General features: G+C 34.3%; 1 protein-coding gene across 1 annotated transcript in view; it reads left to right on the forward strand.

The window, feature by feature from the left end:
- The window catches only part of LOC117328383, a 68,749-nt gene extending 44,393 nt beyond the window's left edge, over positions 1-24,356 (forward strand). The window contains exons 5-11 of the mRNA XM_033885911.1: positions 1,139-1,274; positions 3,380-3,453; positions 3,949-4,136; positions 12,417-12,523; positions 12,936-13,077; positions 16,088-17,248; positions 19,215-24,356. Coding sequence (XP_033741802.1) covers positions 1,139-1,274; positions 3,380-3,453; positions 3,949-4,136; positions 12,417-12,523; positions 12,936-13,077; positions 16,088-17,248; positions 19,215-19,425 — 2,019 coding nt within the window. The 3' untranslated portion in view covers positions 19,426-24,356. The remainder of the gene's footprint in view (positions 1-1,138; positions 1,275-3,379; positions 3,454-3,948; positions 4,137-12,416; positions 12,524-12,935; positions 13,078-16,087; positions 17,249-19,214) is intronic.
- The last annotated feature ends 2,383 nt before the right edge of the window (positions 24,357-26,739 follow it).

A 26,739-nucleotide genomic window follows, 5' to 3' on the forward strand; every position in this document is an offset into this window, starting at 1 on the left:
CTTAATTTAGAACATTTATTAATGTAGGTGGGCATGTTAGGTCAAATTAAATCCAAACCTGATTAAGGTCTCTCTTTTTTAAGTTTCTAAATCTTATATTCTAGATTTTGAATCGGAATTTGCATTAAATCAGTTTACCTGCATAGCCATGATATTTTTACATAGGTGATAATTTTTTTTTTTAATGTAATATCCAGTCTCTTTAAAACACAGAGAGAATATTTATCCTACCTGATAAGGACAATATAGAAATTTGATTTCATTTTGGATATATGCATATTTGCAGTACACTTGTTAGCTTTTTTCCCATGGACCCAAGAAATATTCTTCTGGTTTAAAAAAAAAAAAACCAATTATGATTTGTGTTTTAAGAATTATTTTGAGGTCAACCTTAATCTATAATTGGCCTAGTCTGATTTGCAATTAGAAGTGACTTAATAACATTTATGTTCAGCTGCTTGTTTCTAACAACGTCAGTCACACTCCCAGCATGTTCATTAGTCAATAAACAACTTAATAAATATGTATAGATTGAAATTGCCGTTTATTACAACAATTAAACATTTATAATACAATTCCAAAACCTTACATAATATCAGGTCATTACATAATTACTACCTAATTCCATCATGTTACATATCAATATAAGGTATGAACAATTATAATTGACTAATGTAGGTGAGGGGAAAACTGGCCACAATGCAGACTGTGATGTCAGTGAACCAATTTCAACCTTGTAAACTTCAATTGGGATCACAGACATTGCAGCCTGCATCCCCCACCCGTGACTAAATAACATTTAAGCTGATATGTTTCGGCTTCTGTGACCTACTGATATGTTTAGGCTTCTGTGACCTACTGATATGTTTAGGCTTCTGTGACCTACTGATATGTTTAGGCTTCTGTGACCTATCGATATGTTCAGGCTTCTGTGACCTACTGATATGTTTAGGCTTCTGTGACCTACTGATATGTTTAGGCTTCTGTGACCTACTGATATGTTTAGGCTTCTGTGACCTACTGATATGTTTAGGCTTCTGTGACCTACTGATATGTTTAGGCTTCTGTGACCTATCAATATGTTTTAGCTTTTGTGACCTTCTGTGACCTACTGAAATACTGTCTTTGTTTTTTACAGTCGGATATCATTCACCAAAGTGTTATGGAGCTAATTCATTCTGAGGATCGGGATGAGTTTAAGAGACAGCTAACTTGGAACTCCGCCCTACCCTCGGACAAGTCCACACTTCCTCTTCATGAGGCCATGATGCCAGGTAGGCAAACTATCCATCAAAGTTCCCATACCATTAACGTATCTCGAATCTCCAGTGACTATCAACCTATCCCAAATATCCACCTACTATCAGGATTCTTTAAAAAAACCTATCTCAATCTCCATCTTTAATTCAGCTTCAACCAATAGATTGTAAGAAACTTTACTTATCCAGTTTGCACTTTTCGCTCTTAGTATCCCATGACAAGCATAAAAACCCTCCAATCTCCACATCTAACATCTGGATCTGGTTAAAAACACCACCACAAATCTTCAGTCTATAGCGAGTTTCTGATTCTCGAGCTCTCTCCTTAATATCTACCTTCTTCCGCCTTACCTATAGTCTGCCATCAGGATCTATTGAGTAGTCCTATCCTTTTTTATCAGAAAATGTGCGAAGTCTCTTTGTTCATCCTAATCCATTAGAATCCAGTGAGAAGCCTCTTTCCTTCAAATGTCCTTTGACCTTCCTCATGGGCCTTCTATACCAAGCAGGAGAGTTTCCACAAATCTCCCTACCTGTTAATCTGCTTTTCTCGTAAACCATTTGCCTTCTTTATGGAATTTTCACCTGGAGAGAAAAAAAGCAATTCACCTTAGCTGAAGACTTAATCAAATATTCCATTTCCATTTATCCAGCAAGCTGTCATCCATTAAATCATTAAACAAAAATCGTAAAAATCTTGATTTCTTAAAAAGATTCTTTGACTAGTAAGTGTCATTTATATAAGAACAGTACTATAAACATGATGTGACCTTGGCCATCACCATGGTAATCTCTCCTATTTTACTGTTTTTATGTCTGAGATACATGTTGCATTATTATTTTGTATTTGATGTGCAAGTATTGGGTATAATGCATTTTACTGTGCAGTTGTCATGGCTACTGGTACTATAAGACTCTAATTTAAAGACAGTTTGATGTCGTCACTGGCTGAAAGAGGCCTTTATACTCCTTCTCTGAAAAGTGCTTTAGTTAGGAAATCCTGTGTCAAGCTAATGCTAGAGTAACCACCGTCATAAAGAGGGAATCGGCACTGGAGTCGGAGAGAAACATTGTCACTGTCAACATTGTGTTCGTCTCTGCTGCCGACTGGGGAAGGAAATTGTGTGTCGCAACAAGGTTTTTAGCTGTGGCTTTCTGGCAACTGATTATGGCTTGACAGGTATAACTACTCTGTGCAATCTCCAATGGAGACACAAATTGAAATGACTCTAATGTGGCGGGCAAAATCCTGGCACTCTTATTGATCGTTGTCAAAGACCCAAGTCAGTTTCTGCTCTAGATCCTTCTTATTGTGTCTTGCGGTTTCTTCGGGTCTTTAATTTCGGAGTTGTGTGCAGATTCTCCTGGGCAATTACACCGTGTTTGTAGACAAGATCCGTATTAATCTTTGTACAAAGAAAAACAATAAAAACACAAAATCGGATAGTCTAGCTGACTCCAAGATTTTGGGTTTGAATTCAATATGCTTGATAATGTTGGTGTTTCTGAGACTGGAATGGTAGGATTGTCGAGGTAATTGAAGGAGATGGGCTGGAATCTCTTTGAGGATGTAAAAAAAAAAAAGCACTTCAATGAATGGTTTGAGATGCAGCAGAGAAGAAATTTCTCTTTCTTTTGTAACAGACTCATTTAAAATGATTGAAATTTGAAATCCTGATATTGATTAAAATTGAAATGTTTGGTTTCTTCTGTCAACAAGATATAGATGTCCTGGTATGTACCTGACTTTGGAATTGATGTTAAGGTTTATATAGTGGAGGTTTTTAAGGTTCTCTCTTTCTTGCACAACATTCATTTTCTGTTTCCCATGCATTTTCACTCTTAATTTGACTTGTTGACATGAACTTTCAGCAAAGGATCTAAACATCTTTTCATATATCAGAATTCTCTGTTTGAATATTCTGGATTTTAAATCAAAATCATCTTTAATATTGCTGCATTTTAAAAAAAAAAATGTTTTTTTTTCTTTTTTGAAATTGCTTTAAAGCATGAATATTTTTCATAATAAGAAACAGAAGTAAGAAGCATCCATCCTTTCCAATAAAATGCTAAACCTTTATCTAACAATTCCTCATGTTTGTTGTTATGTTTGATTTTAGAAAACTATCACCACATGCACCGGTCGTTTACCGTCAGATTTCGGTGTCTACTAGACAACACTTCAGGTTTCATCGTAAGTACCTCTTTATCTGTACTGTAGACATTCTGTAATTCATTTGTTTCCATTTGCAAACTTTATCAATTTGTAGAAAATATTTTTAGAAAGGTTATAGGTTGTCTCAAATAGTATTTGCTTTGAAAACTCTTGAAAATCTTAGGCAAGGTATACAAATTATAAAAATAAGGATCTGTTGTTGGGACAGACAATAGTTTTTGGTATGATAATTAAACTGCTCTAAGACTATTCTAAGACTTTTGACTGTTCAAGTATAAAAATATCAACTGAAAAAGAACATAATGTTTTCATGATTTGTTCCAGTAATTAATTAGGAATAATTTTAGAGAGAAGAATTAATTAGAATCCCATTATTACAGATGTCCAGAAGATATTTCTTAGCTGTTTCCTGAAAATGGTTGCATGTCCTAAAAGAGCAATGATTATCATAATTATGAAAATAGTTTAAAACATTTGGATTTCTAGTGATATTTTAATTTTATTGATATTCAGACATTAGAGATTAACGGTTGGATTCGGGTGCTCCATGGACAGAACGTCCGGACAGACGAGACGCAGTTGGCGCTTTTCGCTACATGTTGCCCATTTGGTCCACTCTCCCTCCTGGACCTGCCATCTCGAGAACTCACATTCAAATCCAAACACAAAATGGATTTCTCACCTATGTCTATGGACAACAGGTAAGCTGGATTTAACTTTTACAAAATCGATTTCTCACCTATATCTATGGACAACAGGTAAGCTGGATCATCAGATGGTGGGCTATTCAAATCGCCCTGGGTCCGTGGTCTGTCCCTCTGTAAACAGTTCTTGTTATCACTATTTTTCAGAAAGCATTTAAGAGATCTTTGTCAAATTTCATACGTAAATTTCCCTTGGTCCCTAGTTGTGCACATTGCATTTTGGGACTGATTGGAAAACAACATGGCCAACAGGCAGCCATCTTGGATTTTGACAATTGAAGTTTGTTGTCACTATTTCTCAGAAAATGCTAAAGGGATCGTTCTCAAATTTCATATTTATGTTCCCCTAGGTCCTTAGTTTTTTGGGACCGTTCAGGGAACAAGATGGCCAACATGTGGCCATCTTGTATTTTGACAATTGAAGTTTGTTACTGCTAGCTCTCAAATTTCATATGTAGGTTCCCTTTGATCCCTAGTTATGTATATTCCTGTATAGGACAAACCTGACAACGTGGCCAACAGGCAGCCATTTTGGATTTCGACAATTCAAACTTCATTAACAATTTTTTAAAGTACTAAATGCTGTTATGGGTCTTTCTCAAATTTGAATGTAGAGGTTCCCCTTGGTCTCCAGTTATGCATGCAAGTCTGATTGAAAGAACTAAATGGATGACAAAGAGTATGTCAATCTTGGATCATGTAATGGTGGGTGCCAAATTCCCACTGTGATCTCTTGTTTAATTTTGATGCTTTCACCTTAATAATAAATAAATTTTATTACCTTCCTTCTAACAAATACAAAGGATTTTAATGTCAGTGGAAATTTGTTCCTAGAAAACCTCACATGGCCATAGGCAATTGGCCCCATAACTTTTCAAGCAGTTATTTTTACATGTGCCTTCATCATATGACCCTACACAAAAAAACAGTCAATAGCTTGCTTCAGTAATATGTGTGAACATTTTCACCACATTTTTTTCAAATAACTTTAAAAAAAAAATCAGAAAAATAATAATGCTTTTCTTGTTGATGAACAAAACTTTCAACAAGTGGACTTTGTATTTTGTAATTTAATTTTAGGAATGTATCATGGTTTCCATCAAATATTCTAGCTTATTATCTTATAGATATGTTGATATAATCTTACATATTATACACCGTATCTCTGATATCTTTAACCAGACAAAATGCGGTTAGATTTCATCCATAGTGACTTGACAAAAAACCTGCATCTCAAATTTGTTCCAGTTAGTAAGGAAAACATTTTAGAATTGTAAATTACACCCTTAAAATACTTAAGCGTATAGTTTATTATGAGAGTCGGATGTTTTTGTGGGGGAGTGTTGGCGACCTTTCTCTTGACCCTTGGCACTCTTCTGTATTCCATTCTTCATATTTACCTATAAATGTATTGGTAGCTTAATGATAAAATTCTTTTCTAAACAAATATATATATATATATACATAAATCTTTTTTTAATTTACATGATAAATGACATTTAAATTTATCATGTAAAAAAAAAGTTTTAAATATGAAAACAATATTTTGATCAAATACAACTTTACTTTAAAGGAAAAAAGGTAAATTAATAACAAGGGGTCAGAAATAACAATAATTAAATATTAAATTATTAAATATTTGATTGTAAAATTTTCTTCAGAATAGTTTTCAGAATTGGCATTACAATACATTTTCATGTACATTGAGGAATATAACTATTTGTGATTAGTCACGGAGCCTATAACCTTCTCTCTCTTTTATCAGAACCTTTATTCTAGATAAAGTAAGAAATTCCCTGTGAAAGTGTTATATAGTTCTTGGCACAAATGGTGTTATGTAACGGTTGTTGTACACAATGTTAGTCTATTGTTGGACCTGATTTAAGAGGTTAGTGATGTTAGACAAATCAGCCTGATCTTATTCAACCCGGGTATTTTATATTTATAATCACCTACCAACTCTTGACAAGGCACCAGCAGTATAAACCTATCAGTACCTTGATCTCACAGGCACATGCTGTTTTCTAAATACAAAATTGTATCAGAGATCGAAGAACCTATCGCTGATCAGTGTAGAATTTTTTTTTCATGTACATGACATTGGGCTTTTAACTGTTGCGGGTCACACCTCAGAGTTTACATGAGGTAAAGTTGTGTTTTGTTTGCGTGAAATCAGAGGAAAAAGTGGAAACGGCAAGCATTTAGGGAGGATATCCTGTAATGAAGTTGTCATCGCGACCTGCCATGCTCTGGTTTATGTAGGCACCACCTGGGTAGGGAGTTAGCCACCGTAACAACAGCCCCGATATAACCCTCGGTTAAACCATTCAAACAAAGTACACATTTTTCATTTATGTTGACAAATTACTTTCCCACACAGGTGAGCTGGTTATATCGTATGTACGACAGGCAAAAGTTGATCCAGTCGACTCCGGTTTCATTAAAACATAAATCTTTTTTTTCTTGTCTTCATTATGGTTGTAGATGGCAGCCCCCCAATGCCATGCGAGAATCACAACCATGATAGGTGTATCATACGTTGGTCGGGTGTGCGATTGGCCACTCTCACGCCATGCGATCATCATCAGATCTAACATTAATATTACTTGACTGTATATTTCTTTGTTACTGAGGGTGTTGGGTCATAACACCCATTTGCCACTAGCCCTGCAGACACAACAGTTGTGTTTTGAGTGGTGATACACACACGCCCATTTCTGTGTAATGATGCTCACACAAATTCACTTTCTCTCATCATTTTGACTTGGGACGAGCAGTTAATTATCCTGCTCACATCTCTTAGAAGTGTATATATGGCTAGGACTGTATTTAGGGTTGGGAGTATATATATGGTTAAAGAGACCATAATTCAATTTTTCATTCATATTCTTTTAACCCTTCATGCTACATGATTAATTAGCTATCAGTATAGTGATTCCATACACTGAATCATAATTACAAATATTTTAGTCATATTTCTGTTTTCAACATGCAGTACAAATACAAATGAGTACAAAAAGAGCACAGTTGTATTTTCTGCCATAAAATGTTATTTTGAAATTTCAGAAATTGTTTAATTTCTTTTTTATTTGTTTGCCTTTTAACATTTTTAATAAATGCAATAATATACAGGACAGGGCTTATTACCAGACAGGGACTTATTACCAGACATGGACTTATTACCAGACATGGACTTATTATACCAGACATGGACTTATTACCAGGCATGGACTTATTACCAGACATGGGTTTATTACCAGACATGGACTTATTATACCAGACATGGACTTATTATACCAGACATGGACTTATTATACCAGACATGGACTTATTATACCAGACATGGGTTTATTACCAGACATGGACTTATTATACCAGACATGGACTTATTACCAGACATGGACTTATTATACCAGACATGGACTTATTACCAGACATGGACTTATTACCAGGCATGGGTTTATTACCAGACATGGACTTATTATACCAGACATGGACTTATTACCAGACATGGACTTATTACCAGGCATGGGTTTATTACCAGACATGGACTTATTATACCAGACATGGACTTATTACCAGACATGGACTTATTATACCAGACATGGGTTTATTACCAGACATGGACTTATTATATCAGACATGGACTTATTACCAGACATGGACTTATTACCAGGCATGGGTTTATTACCAGACATGGACTTATTATACCAGACATGGACTTATTACCAGACATGGACTTATTATACCAGACATGGACTTATTACCAGACATGGACATATTACCAGGCATGGGTTTATTACTGGATATATACTGGGGTAAATCTTGGGTCTCATTTCGTATAAAAGAAATCAAAAGTATTGTATATTCTGACATATCACATCATATAAATATTTCACAATGTATCATAAATACTTTGCAAAAATTATCTGTGCAAGTTCTTAAAGTTATAAGTTGACCTGTTGGAATCTTTTTTAGATCTAATGAAATACACCTAGAAAAATCAGATATCTTTATGTATAACATGGACATACCCTTTTGATTGTAAACATAACATTATATTTAACAGGAAGTCACTAATTGTATGTGTTACGGGGAGGACCATCCAAGTTCTTTCTAATACATCATTAACGACAGGCTGTTGAACCAGAACTTTTTTGACACATTTTTTTTTGTTGTGAAATTTTTGTTTGTGAAGAATGACCTGGAATAAGATTAGCAAGTCATGGATAAGATCTGAGTCTGAAATCTGTAAATGTCAAATCGTGTCATTTAAATTGCTGTTATTAACAGTGGATAGCTCCATTATTCCTTGTTGGCTGTGCCATTGGTTTACCGTAGGATTAGTCAGAAATCTTCTAATATATTACAATGTTGTGTTAAAAATTAAATTTACATGAAGGTCATGTTTAGAATATTCTTATAAAATTTATTATTTATTTCTGGCATTTTCTTACATAAAATTCTCTTTTATCTATTTTTGTATTACTGACTAATTTCAATTTCAAATGTAAAGTATTTATGTAAACAGAAAATTTTTTGAAGGCAACTTAGATTTATGATACAAATATCTTCTGATTCAGTGACTGAATTTTTTTGGAAATTAATCATATATATGGTTTTGATTACATTGTGTGCACTGAATACTCCAGACAGTTTTTTCACATACAATTAAGGAATAACAATGGCTGCCGATGTCCCATTATTGTCTAACAGTTGGGTGCATAACATGACTGATGTACGCTGTCAGCTCAAGTCTTACCTGTAAAGATTACGCTGTCAGCTCAAGTCTTACCTGTGAAGATTCTTTGTTATATATCCTAGTCCACATCTTTTTTATCAGCACCTGGACCTTTGAAGTTAAAAAAAGAAATGTGTGACTGCGAACTGCTGCATTGTTTCCTTAAATAATGACACTTTGAAGTCTACAAAGTAACACAGCATATCAAAAATGCACCTTCTACCGAAATCTATGCTGGCAATTTTTATATTTGACCTTTTTTGTGTTTCATTATCATGCAAAATTTTAAACTTCTGAAATATAATAAATTGAAATGTTGGAATGATAACACAGATTCACAGTATTCTAAATACAAATTACCAAAAGGTTTGATATTTACAATCATATAGACAATTATTACTTATTACATTAATAGACAATTATTACTTATTAGGTCATCTGACCCGAAGGGTCAGGATGACCTATAGCCATCGTGCTTCGTCCGTCGTCGTCCGCCGTCCGCCGTCCGCTGTGCGCCGTGCGCCGTCAGCCGTCCGCCGTCCGTAAACTTTTCACATTTCAATCTTCTTCTCAAGTTCCACCAGTGGGATTAAGATGAAACTTGCCAGAAATGATCCTGAGATGGTCCTGACCAAGTGTTGTTATTTATCAGGTTGGTCCGAAATCCAAGATGGCCGCCAAAGCCGCCATTTTGAAAACACATTTTAAACTTCTTCTCAAGTTCCACCAGTGCTGTTGGGCTGAAACTTGCCAGAAATGATCCTGAGATGATCCCGACCAAGTGTTGTTATTTTTCGGGTCGGTCCGAAATCCAAGATGGCCGCCATAGCCGCCATCTTGAAAAACACATTTTAAACTTCTTCTCAAGTTCCACCAGTGCTGTTGGGCTGAAACTTGCCAGAAATGATCCTGAGATGATCCCGACCAAGTGTTGTTATTTTTCGGGTTGGTCCGAAATCCAAGATGGCTGCCAAAGCCACCATCTTGAAAAACACATTTTAAACTTCTTCTCAAGTTTCACCAGTGCTATTGAGCTGAAACTTGCCAGAAATGATCCTGATATGATCCCGACCAAGTGTTGTTATTTTTCGGGTCGGTCCGAAATCCAAGATGGCCGCCATAGCCGCCATTTTGAAAACACATTTTAAACTTCTTCTCAAGTTCCACCAGTGCTGTTGGGCTGAAACTTGCCAGAAATGATCCTGAGATGATCCCGACCAAGTGTTGTTATTTTTCGGGTCGGTCTGAAATCCAAGATGGCCGCCATAGCCGCCATCTTGAAAAACACATTTTAAACTTCTTCTCAAGTTTCACCAGTGCTATTGAGCTGAAACTTGCCTGAAATGATCCTGATATGATCCCAACCAAGTGTTGTTATTTTTCGGGTCGGTCCGAAATCCAAGATGGCCGCCATAGCCGCCATCTTGAATAACACATTTAAAACTTCTTCTCAAGTTTCACCAGTGCTATTGAGCTGATACTTGCCTAAAATGATCCAAGTGTTGTTATTTTTCCAGTCGGTCCGAAATCCAAGATAGCCGCCATCTTGAATAACACATTTTAAACTTCTTCTCAAGTTTCACCAGTGCTATTGAGCTGAAACTTGCCAGAAATTATCCTGATATTATCCCAACCAAGTGTTGTTATTTTTCCGTTCGGTCCGAAATCCAAGATGGCCACCATAGCCGCCATCTTGAAAAACACATTTAAAATTTCTTCTCAAGTTTCACCAGTGCTGTTGAGCTGAAACTTGCCAGAAATGATCCTGAGATGATCCCGACCAAGTGTTGTTATTTTTCGGGTCGGTCTGAAATCCAAGATGGCCGCCATAGCCGCCATCTTGAAAAACACATTTTAAACTTCTTCTCAAGTTTCACCAGTGCTATTGAGCTGAAACTTGCCAGAAATTATCCTGATATTATCCCAACCAAGTGTTGTTATTTTTCCGTTCGGTCCGAAATCCAAGATGGCCACCATAGCCGCCATCTTGAAAAACACATTTAAAATTTCTTCTCAAGTTTCACCAGTGCTGTTGAGCTGAAACTTGCCAGAAATGATCCTGAGATGATCCCGACCAAGTGTTGTTATTTTTCGGGTCGGTCCGAAATCCAAGATGGCCACCATAGCCGCCATCTTGAAAAACACATTTAAAATTTCTTCTCAAGTTTCACCAGTGCTATTGAGCTGAAACTTGCCTGAAATGATCCTGATATGATCCCAACCAAGTGTTGTTATTTTTCGGGTCGGTCCGAATTCCAAGATGGCCGCCATAGCCACCATCTTGAAAAACACATTTAAAACTTCTTCTCAAGTTTCACCAGTGCTATTGAGCTGAAACTTGCCTGAAATGATCCTGATATGATCCTGATCAAGTGTTGTTATTTTTGGGTCGTTCCGAAATCCAAGATGGCCGCCATAGCCGCCATCTTGAAAAACACATTTTAAACTTCTTCTCCGGTTCCATCGGTGCCATTGAGCTGGAAATGGGTGAGGATGTCAAGGAAGGCGAGCCAACATAGTGTTGTTATTTTTTTGGCCTCGTAAAAACTTTGACATGGCATCAATATGGCGGCCATTTTGTAACATGATTGCGCAATCATGGTTTTCCTGTACAACACCTATTTCAAACTTCTTCTCAAATTCCACCGGTGGAATTCAGATCTAACTTACCAGAAATGATCCTGAGATGGTCCTTACCAAGTGTTGTTATTTATCGGGTCTGCCAGAAATCCAAGATGGCCACCATGGCAGCCATCTTGAAAAACACATTTTAAACTTCTTCTCCAGTTCCACTGGTGCCATTGAGCTGGAAATTGGTGAGGATGTTAAGGAAGGAGGGCCAACAAATTGTTGTTATTTTTTCGGCCTCCTAAAAACTTTGACATTGCAGCAATGGCAGCCATTTTGTAACATGATTGCGCAATCATGGTTTTCCTGAACAACACCTATTTCAAACTTCTTCTCAAATTCCACCGATAGGATTCAGCTCTAACTTACCAGAAATGATCCTGAGATGGTCCATACCAAGTGTTGTTATTTATTCGGTCGGTCAGAAATCCAAAATGGCCACCATGGCCAACAGTGCCGCTATATACTTGCTCAGAGAATGCATACTACAATAATATAAGGGTTTTAATTTAGAGTCAGATGACCGTTAAGGCCCCTGGGCCTCTTGTTACATTAATGATACCGAGTCAGAGGTTATTAGAATATTTATTGAATATACTGGTAATATTAGTACACTAACCTATATATTTTCAGTCTCAAATATTATAGTTTATTATGTGTGGTAAAATTTACTACAACCTTGGAGAGTACAGAATATAGTAATATAATAATTGATACTTAGTTATAACACATGTAAATATGTCTCAGATTTCTAGTTGGATCTCAAAGTCAATAAGTTTGATTATCTCCCCTTTCCATACCTGATTTGTTCGATTTGATATTTGTGTAATCATGTAGGAAATTCGTAATTAGCAAAGGAAATATGCAGAAACATATTTACAAAGAAATGTATTTTTGTGTATTTACAGAGGGAAGATGATGTTTAGCTTCTCTGACCGAGAGCTTGCCACAAAATCTGGCTACGATTTGATACACCCAGATGACCTTTCTTACTTTGCTGCAGCTCATCAAGAGCGTGAGTAGTTGTAACTCTGAAAACAACATAATATGTCTTCGTTTACATTCTGATTTGCAAAAAATACACACTCAAAAATTTTTTTTCAAAAAACTTTGCATTATTTCTTATATGCACCAAATTTATATTGTTGATTTTTTTATTTTTTTTTACAGTGTACAATGTAAGTTTAGCATGTCACAAGAAAAAAAAATGTATCATTATTTCCTATTCAACAAAAAGACAAACATGATTAATCTTAACCACTATTTCAGAAATTTAAGCTACAGTTTGAATGCAATTTTTGCAAAAAGACGCACATTTAACCAAATTAGAACATTTGGATAGGTTGATATATAGCCAAGAATGCTCTATCATCAGCCTATTGAGTATTTGTTGATATTTTATTTTCTATATATATTTTTTTTTGCAGTGATTAAGACAGGGAGTTCTGGTCTTATTGCCTACCGTTGGCTCACCAAAGACTTCCGCTGGTTGTGGCTACAGTCCAGCTGTAAGGTCATTTACAAAAACAGCAAGCCAGATTTCATCATCTGTACTCATCGTCAACTCACGTGAGTACCTAAGTTACCTCGATTATCTCCCCTTCAGATGGGGACAAGATTGGTGATAAATAAACTGTCCTTCTTTCATTTCTTACTTAGAGTATTTCATTGTTATATGTCTCTGACTGATATCAATGGGCGCTTCTAAGGAAAATGAAGGACAATGAAAAAAATGCAATTTTACAGAAAAAGTGATAGATTAAAGGGATCTAGTTAGCTCATCATATTTTGACATTAAAGAGTAAATATGAAGATGTTTTACAATCCAAAGAGTGTGCAGTTAATACACATGAATACTTTTGATTGGTAAATTGGACAACATTTATTTAATTAGATGTAGTCTATCATGCTTGTGCTCTTCTCTGTTACGTAAGGAGAGTAAGCGCCTGTTTCCAGAAAACAACATGAATGCCTCTATCCATGCAGAATTAATTTTGTAATAGTTTGCCATTGCTAACCAGAAATGCTTTTTCCCTGGAGAACAAATACCATAGAGAAAGCTGAACCTCTGAGATAAGGCCAGAATTATTAGTCAGCTTGATTTCATAATAAATTTCATAAAAATTCAAACATTTAACCGATTTCTTATTTCATTTTGATAATATATCAAATCAATTAATTTTCCAAATTTTGAAGCATTTCTTTTTTAAGATACAAATAGAAAATATCAATAAAAATTGTGTGTTTTAAAAATGGTAAAACGGAGCCAACAATGCTTGAGGTTTGACAAGTCCTAGGCAGCAACAGTTGGGACTGTGTAATGCTGTTATACGCTTCATTAGACAGAATTACACAAGATAGCACTAACACATAGCAGACACTTAACGTAAACCATCTCCTTTCCATGTTGTCCTTTGATTCACTTTTATTGTCCTCCATTTCTTGGACATGGAAAGAAAGTAAAGTCCACACAAACGACCCTCATTGGAGAGAATTTTTTAAGGACCATTTTTAGTGACAAGAGCTAAATCTCCTTTATGACAATGTGATGCGCCTATTAAAATTGTTCGTCCATGTTTTTATATACGGCTGTGTTGAAATGAAGGAAAGTTATCTTTAGCCTAATGGACAGATTCTGTAAGTTGGTTTAGTGAGGAGGAAGTGTCAAATGTTCTTAGATCAGCTACTTCCTGTATCGGGCATGCATGACTGATTGTCTCCCCTGGCATGCTGTCAACCAAAGGTTCATCTGAAAGCATCTTCAACAACTAATTCATAGTTTTTGCAAAAAATATGAACCCTTTCCATGAAAGTGAAAGACTTCAAAAGAGTTTTTATTTAAAAATGCAAGGTTTTCAATAATCATTGATGATGATTGTATAAGATCTTGAAACAAAATTGAAAAAAATGGTTAGTTCAGGCTCCGACAGATCTGCAAATTAAAATCTATTTGTATAATTAGATAAATTTTACTCATTAATGTGTATTGCTTTGTGTAGAACAAAGAAATGTAGAAGTAACATATACATTCATGATTTCAAACATGGAATTCATTTACAACATTCTCATAAATTTGATTGGATGCTGATTCAATTGATCAAAAAATTTGAATATATATTTTTTTCTGTGAATAAATAAATGAAAATTTTGATGTAGATAACACATTCAATACACAAGAGTGTAGCCACAATCAGGTTATGAGAATGCTGCAGGTGTCTTTTCTCAATCAAAGGTAATCAAATAATACCAAGAATTCATCAATTATTCAACAGTAATATTGGTTTCCTGCCTCTTGAAATTCATAACATAATCAAAGTCGTTAGACACCTGATAAAATCAGTTTAATTAAGATGGAAGATGACTCGATATGAAATGATATGTAATGATTGTGTGAGTGGAGTTTTCATCTGAACGTTCCCAGAGAGACAGGTACATATGACTAATATTGTTCTATTGATCCTCACCTCTAGACCTACAGGTCTTCACTATAGCAACTGTATATTGTATTCTGACTCATTAGGCAAGGCAAGAATTCGAATTTACAGATTTTCAGTTTAGTTCTATTCCAATAATAAAAATATATGGCCATTTTGTTTTCTACTCGTATATTTCACTCCTTTCTTGACACAGTTATGTGAAGGTTTCCACCATAAAAAATCGAAAAATTATATTAGAATTGAAGTCAAGAAAAAAATTTGAAGGTGCTTTACATCATGGGTAAATCTGAATTAATTAAGATAATATTTTCCATGCACTATACTATAACACTTTTGATATGATATTCATGGTTAAATTTTGTGTCGTTTGCAAAAAGCAGGCAACATATATAGGTATCGATATGGCGGCAGCGGCATCCGCACAAAGATTTCCATACAATAACTCAAGATAGCTTTGGTCGATCAAACTCAAACTTCATTTAGGTCTTCTTACCAAAAATGCTTGCTTGGGATTGCTTTTCAGGTCTGAAGGTTGAAGGTCAAGGTCACTGTTATTAAAAATAGAAAAAATTGTTTCCATGTGATAACTCAAGCTCCTTTGGGCCCATCAAACTCAATTTTCATTTAATTTTTCCTTACCACAAGTGCTTGTATTGAACTGTTTTTTTCACTTATCCAAAGTTCAAAGGTCAAGGTCACTGTTGCTATAAATAGGGAATATGTTTCTGTGCAATAACTGCAGTTCTCTTGGGTAGATCGACTCAAACTTCATGTACATGGTGCTCATTTACTGATAGTGATTCTGGTATTGCTTACTTAAAACATTTCTTGATGTGAAAAAATGCATCTATTTCTTTGTAATTACCCAACTTGCTGCACAGACGACACATCCACCTCCATGGAATTCTTGTGTGGCTAAATTAACATAGTTTGTTGAAAAATTCCTTTACCAAGTTAGAAGCTCCTGAGTAAATTGGTTTGGTTGAATTCTGACTTAACATATTAATTCTGTTTAAAATTTTAAAAAACAAAGGTAAAGAGAATGAAAGATGTGATGTAAGATGCAATTTAATTTTTTGATATAATGATAGTATTTGTTTTTGAATAAATATATTAATATTATACTGGTACTTCTTTTATAGAGATGACGAAGGACAAGATCTGTTTCATAAGCGTGGCAATGAATTCAAGCTTCCCTACCCACTTCTTGATCTGGATATATGCTCAGGATTCGACTTTCCGAATGATGACTTGATAAAAATTAAAAATGGAAAGAAAAATAAACAGAAGAATCAAGTTCGTGAAATTGTGCAAACTCCTGGCAGGAAACGAAAAATGTGTCGAGAAAATGGACTCACAAGCTATCCACAGTATAATGGCTATGAGGGAGGTGATTACAAGCCAGAATTACTCTACTCATATCCCCCAAACAACTTTGGCCTTGAGTCTGACCTGTATAGGTCACATGGGTACTCGGGGTTCCCTGGAGCTGTTTACCCAAGTACAGACAGTTACCGACTAGATGCGGACAAACATGGCTACACCAATGGTTTCTACCTGGAACCCCATCATCGGCAATACCAACACACACTGAGTTACCATGGTAACAGCTATCCCGATCTAATGGGTACCTCAACAAAATATAGTTATGATATGTCGAAATATGGATTCGAAAGTTATGCCAAAAAAGTGCATTATGGTGAGGAACTATCTCGTCTAGACAACGATTTTAGGAAATATACTTATGACTATGGAAATGAACGGCTCCCTAATCTGTTGAATGGTTCACTAGAACCGGTTGATTTGCGAGCCTCGTCTATGTACAACGGTACCTCACTTGTGAACGGGGAGAGTATGGTTGGTCACTCACCTTGTTTGACCTCTTCACTGTTCAAACCCGACCTCCATGGTCAAAACATGTTATCTAAAGAAACAAAGGTGATATGTTCTCCTTCAGATGTCCTTCAGGGCAGCCAGGGTCTCAACCCATCGATGCCCCTGCACCACAGTTCTGTTATAAAAAACGCAGCTAGTCCACGAACACTTCATTCTTCTCGTTGTAGTAGTTCTGAACAAATGGGAAGTCCACCTGTGAATAATTATAACAATATGTCTGTGACCAGAGTGTCAGGAACGTGGGCACAGTGTTCTAAATCAAGCCCAAACTCAACTCCACGATCGGACAATAGTGGTAGTCCAAAACAGAATGGTATGGGTGGAGGAGGGGCCTCTAGCAGTCCCATATCGGGGGCTACCCCAGCCTCTGTGATACAGACTCACATAGCAAACAAGACTCAGAACAGGTGAGTGATTTTTATCTTGTACAAGAATACTCGGAATTCTAAAATAAGCCTCAATTATACTTAATTATATGTAATGTTTTTAATCAATATCCAATTGTTTTCATTGACGTTAAGGTTTTAGTGTAAATAAGGTGTGTTTAAGCTTCACTTCTGTTTTATAATTTAAGAAAAAAACTAATGACAAGTTTTTTAAACTGTTAATAACAAAAGATGATTTAACTAGCATATTTAACCAATATGTACTGTAAAATCTTGTCACACTGCCACCATTATACAGTAAAACATTTGTTATATTACCACTATTATTAGGGCTTTTTCTCACAGTTTTGGGATATGGGACCTTTTTGTTTTATTTTGGGATGAATTAACTGCCCCAAAAAGCCCTTTAAAAAGCTGATAATACAGTAAAACCTTGTTATACTACCACCATTGTACAGTAAACCTTGTTATACTGCCACCATTGTACAGTAAACCTTGTTATATTGCCACCATTGTACAGTAAACCTTGTTTTACTGCCATCGTTGTACAGTAAACCTTGTTATATTGCCACCATTGTACAATAAACCTTGTTATACTGCCATCGTTGTACAATAAACCTTGTTATACTGCCATCGTTGTACAGTAAACCTTGTTATACTGCCACCATTGTACAGTAAACCTTGTTATACTGCCATCGTTGTACAGTAAACCTTGTTATACTGCCACCATTGTACAGTAAAACCTTGTTATACTGCCACCATTGTACAATAAAACCTTGTTATACTGCCACCATTGTACAGTAAAACATTGTTATACTGCCACCATTGTACAGTAACACATTGTTATACTGCCACCATTGTACAATAAACCTTGTTATACTGCCATCGTTGTACAGTAAACCTTGTTATATTGCCACCATTGTACAGTAAAACATTGTTATACTGCCATCGTTGTACAGTAAACCTTGTTATACTGCCACCATTGTACAGTAAAACATTGTTATACTGCCATCGTTGTACAGTAAAACCTTGTTTACTGCAATCTTTGTACAGTAAAACATTGTTATACTGCCATCATTGTACAGTAAACCTTGTTTACTGCAATCTTTGTACAGTAAAACATTGTTATACTGCCATCATTGTACAGTAAAACATTGTTATACTGCCAACATTGTACAGTAAAACCTTGTTATACTGCCACCATTGTACAATAAAACCTTGTTTACTGCAATCTTTGTACAGTAAAACATTGTTATACTGCCATCATTGTACAGTAAAACATTGTTATACTGCCATCATTGTACAGTAAAACATTGTTATACTGCCACCATTGTACAATAAAACCTTGTTTACTGCAATCTTTGTACAGTAAAACATTGTTATACTGCCATCATTGTACAGTAAAGCATTGTTATACTGCCAACATTGTACAGTAAATCTTGTTATACTGCCACCATTGTACAGTAAACCTTGTTATACTGCCACCATTGTACAGTAAAACCTTGTTATACTGCCATCATTGTACAGTAAAACCTTGTTATACTGCTACCATTTGAGCAGTAAAACCTTGTTATACTGCCATCATTGTACAGTAAAACCTTGTTATACTGCTACCATTTGAGCAGTAAATCCTTGTTATACTGCCCCCATTGTACAGTAAACTTTGTTATACTGCCATCATTATACAGTAAAACCTTGTTATACTGCCACCATTGTACAGTAAAACCTTGTTATACTGCTACCATTATAGTTAAACCTTGTTATACTGCCACCATTATACAGTAAAACATTATGATCATGGCTATATTTACTCAGAAAAACTTAGACAATACAATTAGTCAAATACATTGAAGGATATTTAGATCTGAAGATATGAAAGTAAAATGAAGTGGACATCAGTATTGTTGGTAGCAAATGCATTGGTTAAGATGTTACTCGGATTAATAAACGTTCTTTGTTGCTAAATACTTTAAACTATATATTCCAGAGCCTGTGATAAACAGCCATTAGTGGGCGGCATTCCGGTCCCTGTTGTGAAATCAGCATGGCTTCATCAGTTTCCAACATCACACAATTCGTACGGCGATAGCAAGGACTGGGCCATGAGCCACAATGACATGTATGCCTGCCACCAGAAGTCCCAGCGTGGCATCATCGCAGAAAACATGTCACACGTGCCCAAAGTGACGATTCAGTGACAGCTATGGTTGCTCGCGTCTCTACGTGATATTGTGATATTTTTGTCTGTGACGACTATATGTCAGACACTGTATAAGCAAACTCACTAAACTCATCGATCAAATCAGAAAAAAAAAATGGATAGCCGCACTTCATGGCAGTCTTGTGTAGAAAATCTAGAATGTTAGATGAAGTCATTTTATGATTATCTTTGAGAATATTTCTCCTCTCTCCTTAATTCTCTTAACAGATTTCTTGACAGATCAAGGTTGATGCGACTTGTACATATTTCAAAAGCAGAAAAAAACTTGCAGACATAGTTTTACACTGATCTTTTTTGATAAATTTTTAAAAAATGATGTAACTGGTATGGGAGAGTTGATATATACATTGTGGAAGGTATAGCTAGTCTGGCGTATAGTGTTTCTTGTTGGCAGAATGAGTTTTTTGTGTCTTTATAAACGATGACACTTGTGTGGACATGCATTGTATACATGATGATGTGTTTGAGCGCAAGACATGAGTGTTGTACAAAAGATGTCGTAATAACACACATTTGGCACATGGTCAATATTGATGAATCATCTTAATTAAATAATTTTACAGCTTTTTTCTGTATTTACGTGAAGAAAGACAGTCAGTTGTAGAAAAAATAAGAATGTACACAATTAACAAATTAAATTTAAGCAAGATATTTATCTGAAAATTTTTTATGCTTCATAAATTCTATGATTTCTTAAAGTAATTTGTTTTTTTTAAGGTGATATATGAACTTTTTATAATTATTAAATGGTAAAGTTGTATTGAATCTGTTATTTAGACAAGTTATTTTGGGGCTCTTTCTGATTGCTAACAGAAGAAAATGCTTTAGCATCTTCATGGAAATTGATATTAACTAATGTATTTGATAAATAGACAAGAAAAATTATTTTCACGAATTTAAGCTGCTAACGGAAATCTGATATAAAGTTTTTCGATTGAAGTCTCTGCCTAATTAGTTGTAACCGAGTTAGAAGTGTAATAAGGTTTCAGTTTCATCAATATTCATTAAATTAAGATTTACCATAGGAATGCATTACAGAACTAAATTTACATAACTAAGATTTTAAATCTAATAATGCTTTCCTATGGAAACATTTTAATTAAAAAATTTTGTTAAGTAAAAAATACTAATAAAACCAGGACTTTAGATAACTGTAGTCCAGTTGTCTTAGCCGAGATGATGAAACGGAAATCCGAATCCTTGTACTAGCAAATGCTGTCACAAATGACTATAAGTTAATTACTATGGATATATCCATATTAGTATTTATTGGAAAGTTTTTATTTTTTTCTTATTTTTTTTTTTTTTTTATTTTTTGAATGAAGTGCTACGACAAAAGTTATTGCAATAAAGTTAGCTGACCATAGTTCATTAATTTATTGATTGTTGCTAGAGTTAGTTTCTGAGTATCAGTACATTGTGTATTACCGAAGTCTGTTGAATATATGACTGTTTCAGTAGACAATTTGCTTTCTGTTTCACAGAAGTCTGTTTAGTCTCTTCTCTGTAGACATGTGATTTTCTAGGTGTTGTCTAAAATACAAGACTGTAATTGTGTTATTGTATTTGTAAATGGAGAGATTTATCTGAGCTCAGGGAACGCTGCTGTTTATGTCTCTTATACATCTAATTATTACATATATTACAACGAAACCTCGTTAGTCTAGCAAATCTTAATTTTACTCAAAACTGTGACAACTTATCTTTTAATCTGGACTCAATGTTGTAACAGTTTTCCTGGATTTTTTATATCAAAATCCAGAATAGGTTTTTTTCTGGAATGTCATGATTAGATTCTGACTAACGAGGTTTCACTGTACTTAGGCGATAAAATTTTCATTTAAAAATAAGTTCCCAGTATAATTTGATGTATCTTTATAACTATTGATATAACTGCAGTAGCGTTTTATTATTATATATATCATACCCTTGATACACATCAAACACTCTGCATATTATTGTGACTTTTAATTCCCATATTAAGGAAGGTTAAAGTGTAAACATGTCAGTGCTTGCTATTTTCAAAACAGAATGGTCAAACATACGCTATATTTTATTTCTTTTGCCAAACACACTGTACTATTTAATCCAGACTTTTGTTTGTATGAGCATTACAAATTGAATGACAGGTAGCTATGTATTCTCTTTCACTTAATAAAAAACAACTTTTGTTAGGAATGTTCAAGCATGGAGACATGTAGCTTTATATTGATAAAGTTTGGAATTATCACACAACTTTAAACATGCTGTATTAGACTTACCTTATCTATCCTACAATTAGCCCAACTTCTGACTTAGTGCAAATATGTAAGTCAATTTAGGCTTAATTAATTATTACAGAACAATAGAAGAACATTTGTAGGTACATTTGTAGTTGAACAGGTATACATGAAGGGCAGACTCGTTTCTACCCTGCTGCTCAATATGATCGAGTCAAAATCTTGCATGCAAATTGTGGTAATTTCTCTTTAAATTTAAACAGTGGTTATAGGTAAAAGATATAGACAGAAATACTACTTGTGGCTTTTTATTTATCAACTATTTTTGCCTAAAATATGTTAATGTTTTAAACATGTTTTCTCCCTATTTTTGCCTGGTGCTTTATTTAACAGTGGTTATCTGGTATTCTGAAGACTGTACAATTCCTGAATTAAGTAGATGTTATTGTCATGAATTATCTCCCTTTGTCAATGTTGATATAGAGCTATGACGTTAACCACTGTTACAGATGCTCAATTGATTATAGAGCCACAAAGCAGTGATTTCATACAAAAAAGATGCAGAATTTGACTTCCTTTCTAATAAAAAGAATTATTTTTATTGGAAATATATCTCAATGTAAACATCTAAAACATATATGTATGCTGAAAATGATTCACAAAGCTTAATATTCAAATATTTACACAATAGCAATAGTTTTCTTCTGTTATTATATAAAAGAATTCCATTGAATAACAGATATTTATGCAAAGACTTTTACATACCATTCAGTCTAGTACGCAATATGTTACTGTTTTGCAATTTTCCAAATTGGTGCTTTTTATTTCGTTCTGTCTTTAGGTTCTTCAAGATTTCGTGTAATGTGTGCTGTCTTTTGTTTGATCCAACTCAATAAGATATGTATATTTTTCCAATTGATTTTTCTCTGTGGATGCTAGCATAACAGTAACTTTGTGTTTGGGTTGTAGCACATTCTGTTGATGCAAACACTTTAAGCATTCAGGAATTTTGATTCATATTACTTGTAGAATCTGATATCCATCAATTTCCTTTCAGTAGATCATGAGAATTTTCTAAACATCATAACTAATTTGAGCCAATTTCTTAGCCAACACCTCATAATTTGGGGCCACTCGATATTACAAATATACTGAGATTTGTGACTTTGCACAAGTCTCCAATAACTAAAAGTACATCGATATACATTTTTTAGGTGTATATTTTATGAAATTGAACATTTAAACACTTGCCAATTATATTTTGCAAACATTTTCTGTATGAGTCCGGTTTTAAGTTCAAGGTTTTATATCAGCAAATTTGACATTTGAAAAGTTGCTAGTATTTTTTTTTTGTGGAAGGAAGAACAATATTTTGTACAGATGTGAACGATTTTCTATCTATATATGACTTAATAGGATAATTACATGGTTTCAAGAAGCTAGTAAACAATGAGGGAGCTGTAAGGCCCGCTTTGGTGGTTAATGTTGTATTATACCCCGATCTCTCCAGCCAAGCAGAAATAAAATCTCCAAATACTCAATATGATTATGAGAGGTTTAGTTGTTCCTTCCCTTGTCCTTGGTTAACAAAGAACTACAGAGGACGCGTAGACGATTCACATAATTTGTCATCAATTATATTTATATGTAAACGGCAGTGATTTGTTTCCGCCTGAGAGAACTTTTTCATGAAATTGAATTTCTGATTACTCCTTCATTCCATTTATGATTTATTAATTTATTCATATTTTAAATTTTAATTGAAATAATTACATTTAAATCATATACGAATGCATAATTTATTTTATTTTTTTTTTTTTTTACAAAAAGCGTGTTTACAGGGAAAATGCCCATACAGTTTTTTTGGGGTTAGTTGAGGAGTGATGTCCTTGCCCTCTATTTTTCACATGTGTATTTACTGAGATTTTGATTCCAATAATTATAACTTTAAAATTAAAAACAAACACCTGTTAAAGGTCATATGCAATGCAATTTATTGGTAAACTCATATTAAATTTTTTTTATTGTTATTTTCAACAGAAATATTAAATTTGTTGCTTCCAAGGAAACCTATAATGAAAAACAAAAAAGATTTGTCATTTGTAGTATTGCATAGGGACAAAAACAAATTTCAAATTAAAAACAAATGCCCTGCCTGTTATTGAAGCCTACATAAGTAATACAAATACTACATACATACAGCCACTAGGAGGAATATGGTGGCAGATTTATGGCACGTTGCCAAAATCCTTTGATTAAAACTTAATGGAATGTCTGCACATATAACCAGTGTTTCTTTTATGTTTTTCTCAATGTTCCCTGCATTTCAATCTGAAACCACCTCTTGTATGTATATATATATATGGCAAAGTATAGCATAGACAAAATAAATATATATATATATATATAAAATACTTGTATAAAAACACAAAGTATGTGTTTATGTTTTTACACCCACATTCAGAAGAAAAACAAAACTGGCGCGAGAGATGTCGTTAGTTTTGTCAGGTAAATGTGTATATGCTACAAGGAGATTTTGTTGCATCTTATTTCTATATATATAACTTGTTGACCTACTTATGACTATGTTCATGTTGTTTCTTTAATTGGAATTATAATTATTACTTTTATTATGTAATGCTCACGACAGAGAAAACATGTAATTTGAAATAATAAACGCCTACATTTATTTATTGTTTATGAGTATTTTATACATGACTCAGACATCCATGAGACACCCAGTTGATCTTCTGATTATTTCGTTTTACAGAATATCAAATTTGAATATCTGAAAGTCATTCTGTCTGAATAGTTACAATTGGATATATCATGGAACTTAGATATGAATGTCCGAGGATAACAGAAGGAATAATATATACCCGGTATATATATAGAGAGAGAGGGAGAGAGCAGCATTCACCCTTTCGGGGCTCTTCATGAAAGGTTCAGTATTTGGAGAATTCACAATTCACCTGAAGAGCCTGGTAAAGGGCGAATGCTGCCAGTAAGTTGATCGTTTACCAACTCTACCTTAACTTACTATACTATATATATATATATAAGCTTTTCTATGGAACGCCATATTAACATATATTCAATTAATTGAATTTTACCTATCTCTGATTAAATTGAACCTATCTCTAATTTAATTGAACCTATCTTCAATTATTTGAAGATAGGTTCAATTAATTGAAGATATGTTAATTTGGCGTTCCATACTTTTCCGAATGCATTTCCTATAATCACGACCCACTGGCAGACTGCTCGGTTGATTTGATAATGTGACGGTGTAATTATATATAAGGTACACCATACGAAATACTTAATCCGAGAATCGTGAAGTTGTTTACATTGTTTACTTCAAAGCTAATTATTTCAACCTTTTATTTCACCAAACGGCCATGTTTATTTCGAAATGGCTTTTTATATGACATAAGCTTACCGTAGGCCTGGGTATAAGTTAGAGTACAGAATGTCCTACACCTTCTCTATACCTACTGTCAAAGCGAAAATATTAGTTTTGAAGCCTCGATTACACAGGTTCCTCATTAACAAGGTTTTGTAATATGTACAAAATTCGCATTTAGTACCGGACATGTTTACGACAGCATGTTCCAGTGTGGATGGTTCAAGGAAAAAGGAAAGCTTCTTCCACAGAACAGAGGTGTTTATGAACCCATGTTAAATACATGTAATTGGCTGACAAGGCTACGAATGAATGACAAAGTCTGATAGTATGATTTGCTGCCTTGTAATGCCTCAATATACAACGAAAGAAAGAAGTCTTAATACCATGGCTTTAACTATTTACTGGCAATGCCTACAATGTATTTATATATCGGTACACAACGAAAGAATGAAATTTATTGACAATGTCTATTCACGGAACGAACGGGTGATATAAGATTATACATCACTGCGTTGAATATTAATTATTTGGTGTTCAAACCCACAGAACGAAGAACAAGAACGTATATCAAGATCATAGGCAAATGTTATTTACTGAAAGAGACCGAATACTGTCCTATCTGGTTAGTTTTCACAGAATGAAAGGCTCCGTTTACAAAACTACGTGGCATACACAACTACATAGATTATTGCAGAATGGAATGTATCGTTTACAAAACTATTTATATATATATATATATTTACAGACATTTTTAATAAATTATTGTGTAAAATGTTTTTACGTAATACCAAAATATATATAGGTTGTCTTTTTAACGGAATGAATTCGTTTGAGTTCGTGGATTAAAAAGAATCCACTTAATTCAGTTTTGTTATTCACGATAAATTCACCAGTTCATATATAGATTTGTCGAAAAATGGGTTCGTTAATTACAAGTACAAACAGAATAGTCGGAAATATAACACTGACGAAAATTAACGATTTTTTCTGTATGTTTCTCATTTTCTTTCACGCGGTCTTCCACTAAATGGTATTGTTTTGCTTATTAAAGTGTCAATGATGACATGCCATCCATTGTTTATACTAATGCCTTTTAAAATTTGATGTCTCTTGTTTCAAATCGAAATTAACTAAACCATATTGATTCCTCTTTTAATTTCTGAAAATATAGCCATCATTGGTCATTGCTTTAATAAATTTTGCGTTCTGTCTATTGATGGAAATAATTAAAAATATCTATTTACGAAATTTGCATAAATGTTTACATAATTGAAGTCATCTTGCGACATTTGAAACTGAATTAGGAGACAAAAATACATTTAATTAACGAAATGTGAAATCCAATCTATAAATAACAAAGCAAAAAAAAAACATATTAAAATATCAGCGTAAGTGCTAAAGACGTGCCTTATTGGCTTACAGAGCTATCAAATGTTGTTACACTATCTATGATACGCTTACTTTACTGTCACCACGTGCACAGCATCCCACGCTTAATTGTACTAGTTCTGGGAGTAGGTAACAAAGGTATTTCATGACCTACTTTCTTAAACATATTTAGTTTATAACAAATAATCATGAATTTTAAGCTTTTCGTCTGTTATGGGTGATTTTGATGTGTCCCTTACTTCCCGTCTACACTAATGAAGTGCTCTAGAATGAC

Source organism: Pecten maximus, chromosome 5 (genome assembly GCF_902652985.1).
Source record: "Pecten maximus chromosome 5, xPecMax1.1, whole genome shotgun sequence".
In the NCBI taxonomy this organism is placed as follows: Eukaryota; Metazoa; Mollusca; class Bivalvia; order Pectinida; family Pectinidae; genus Pecten; species Pecten maximus.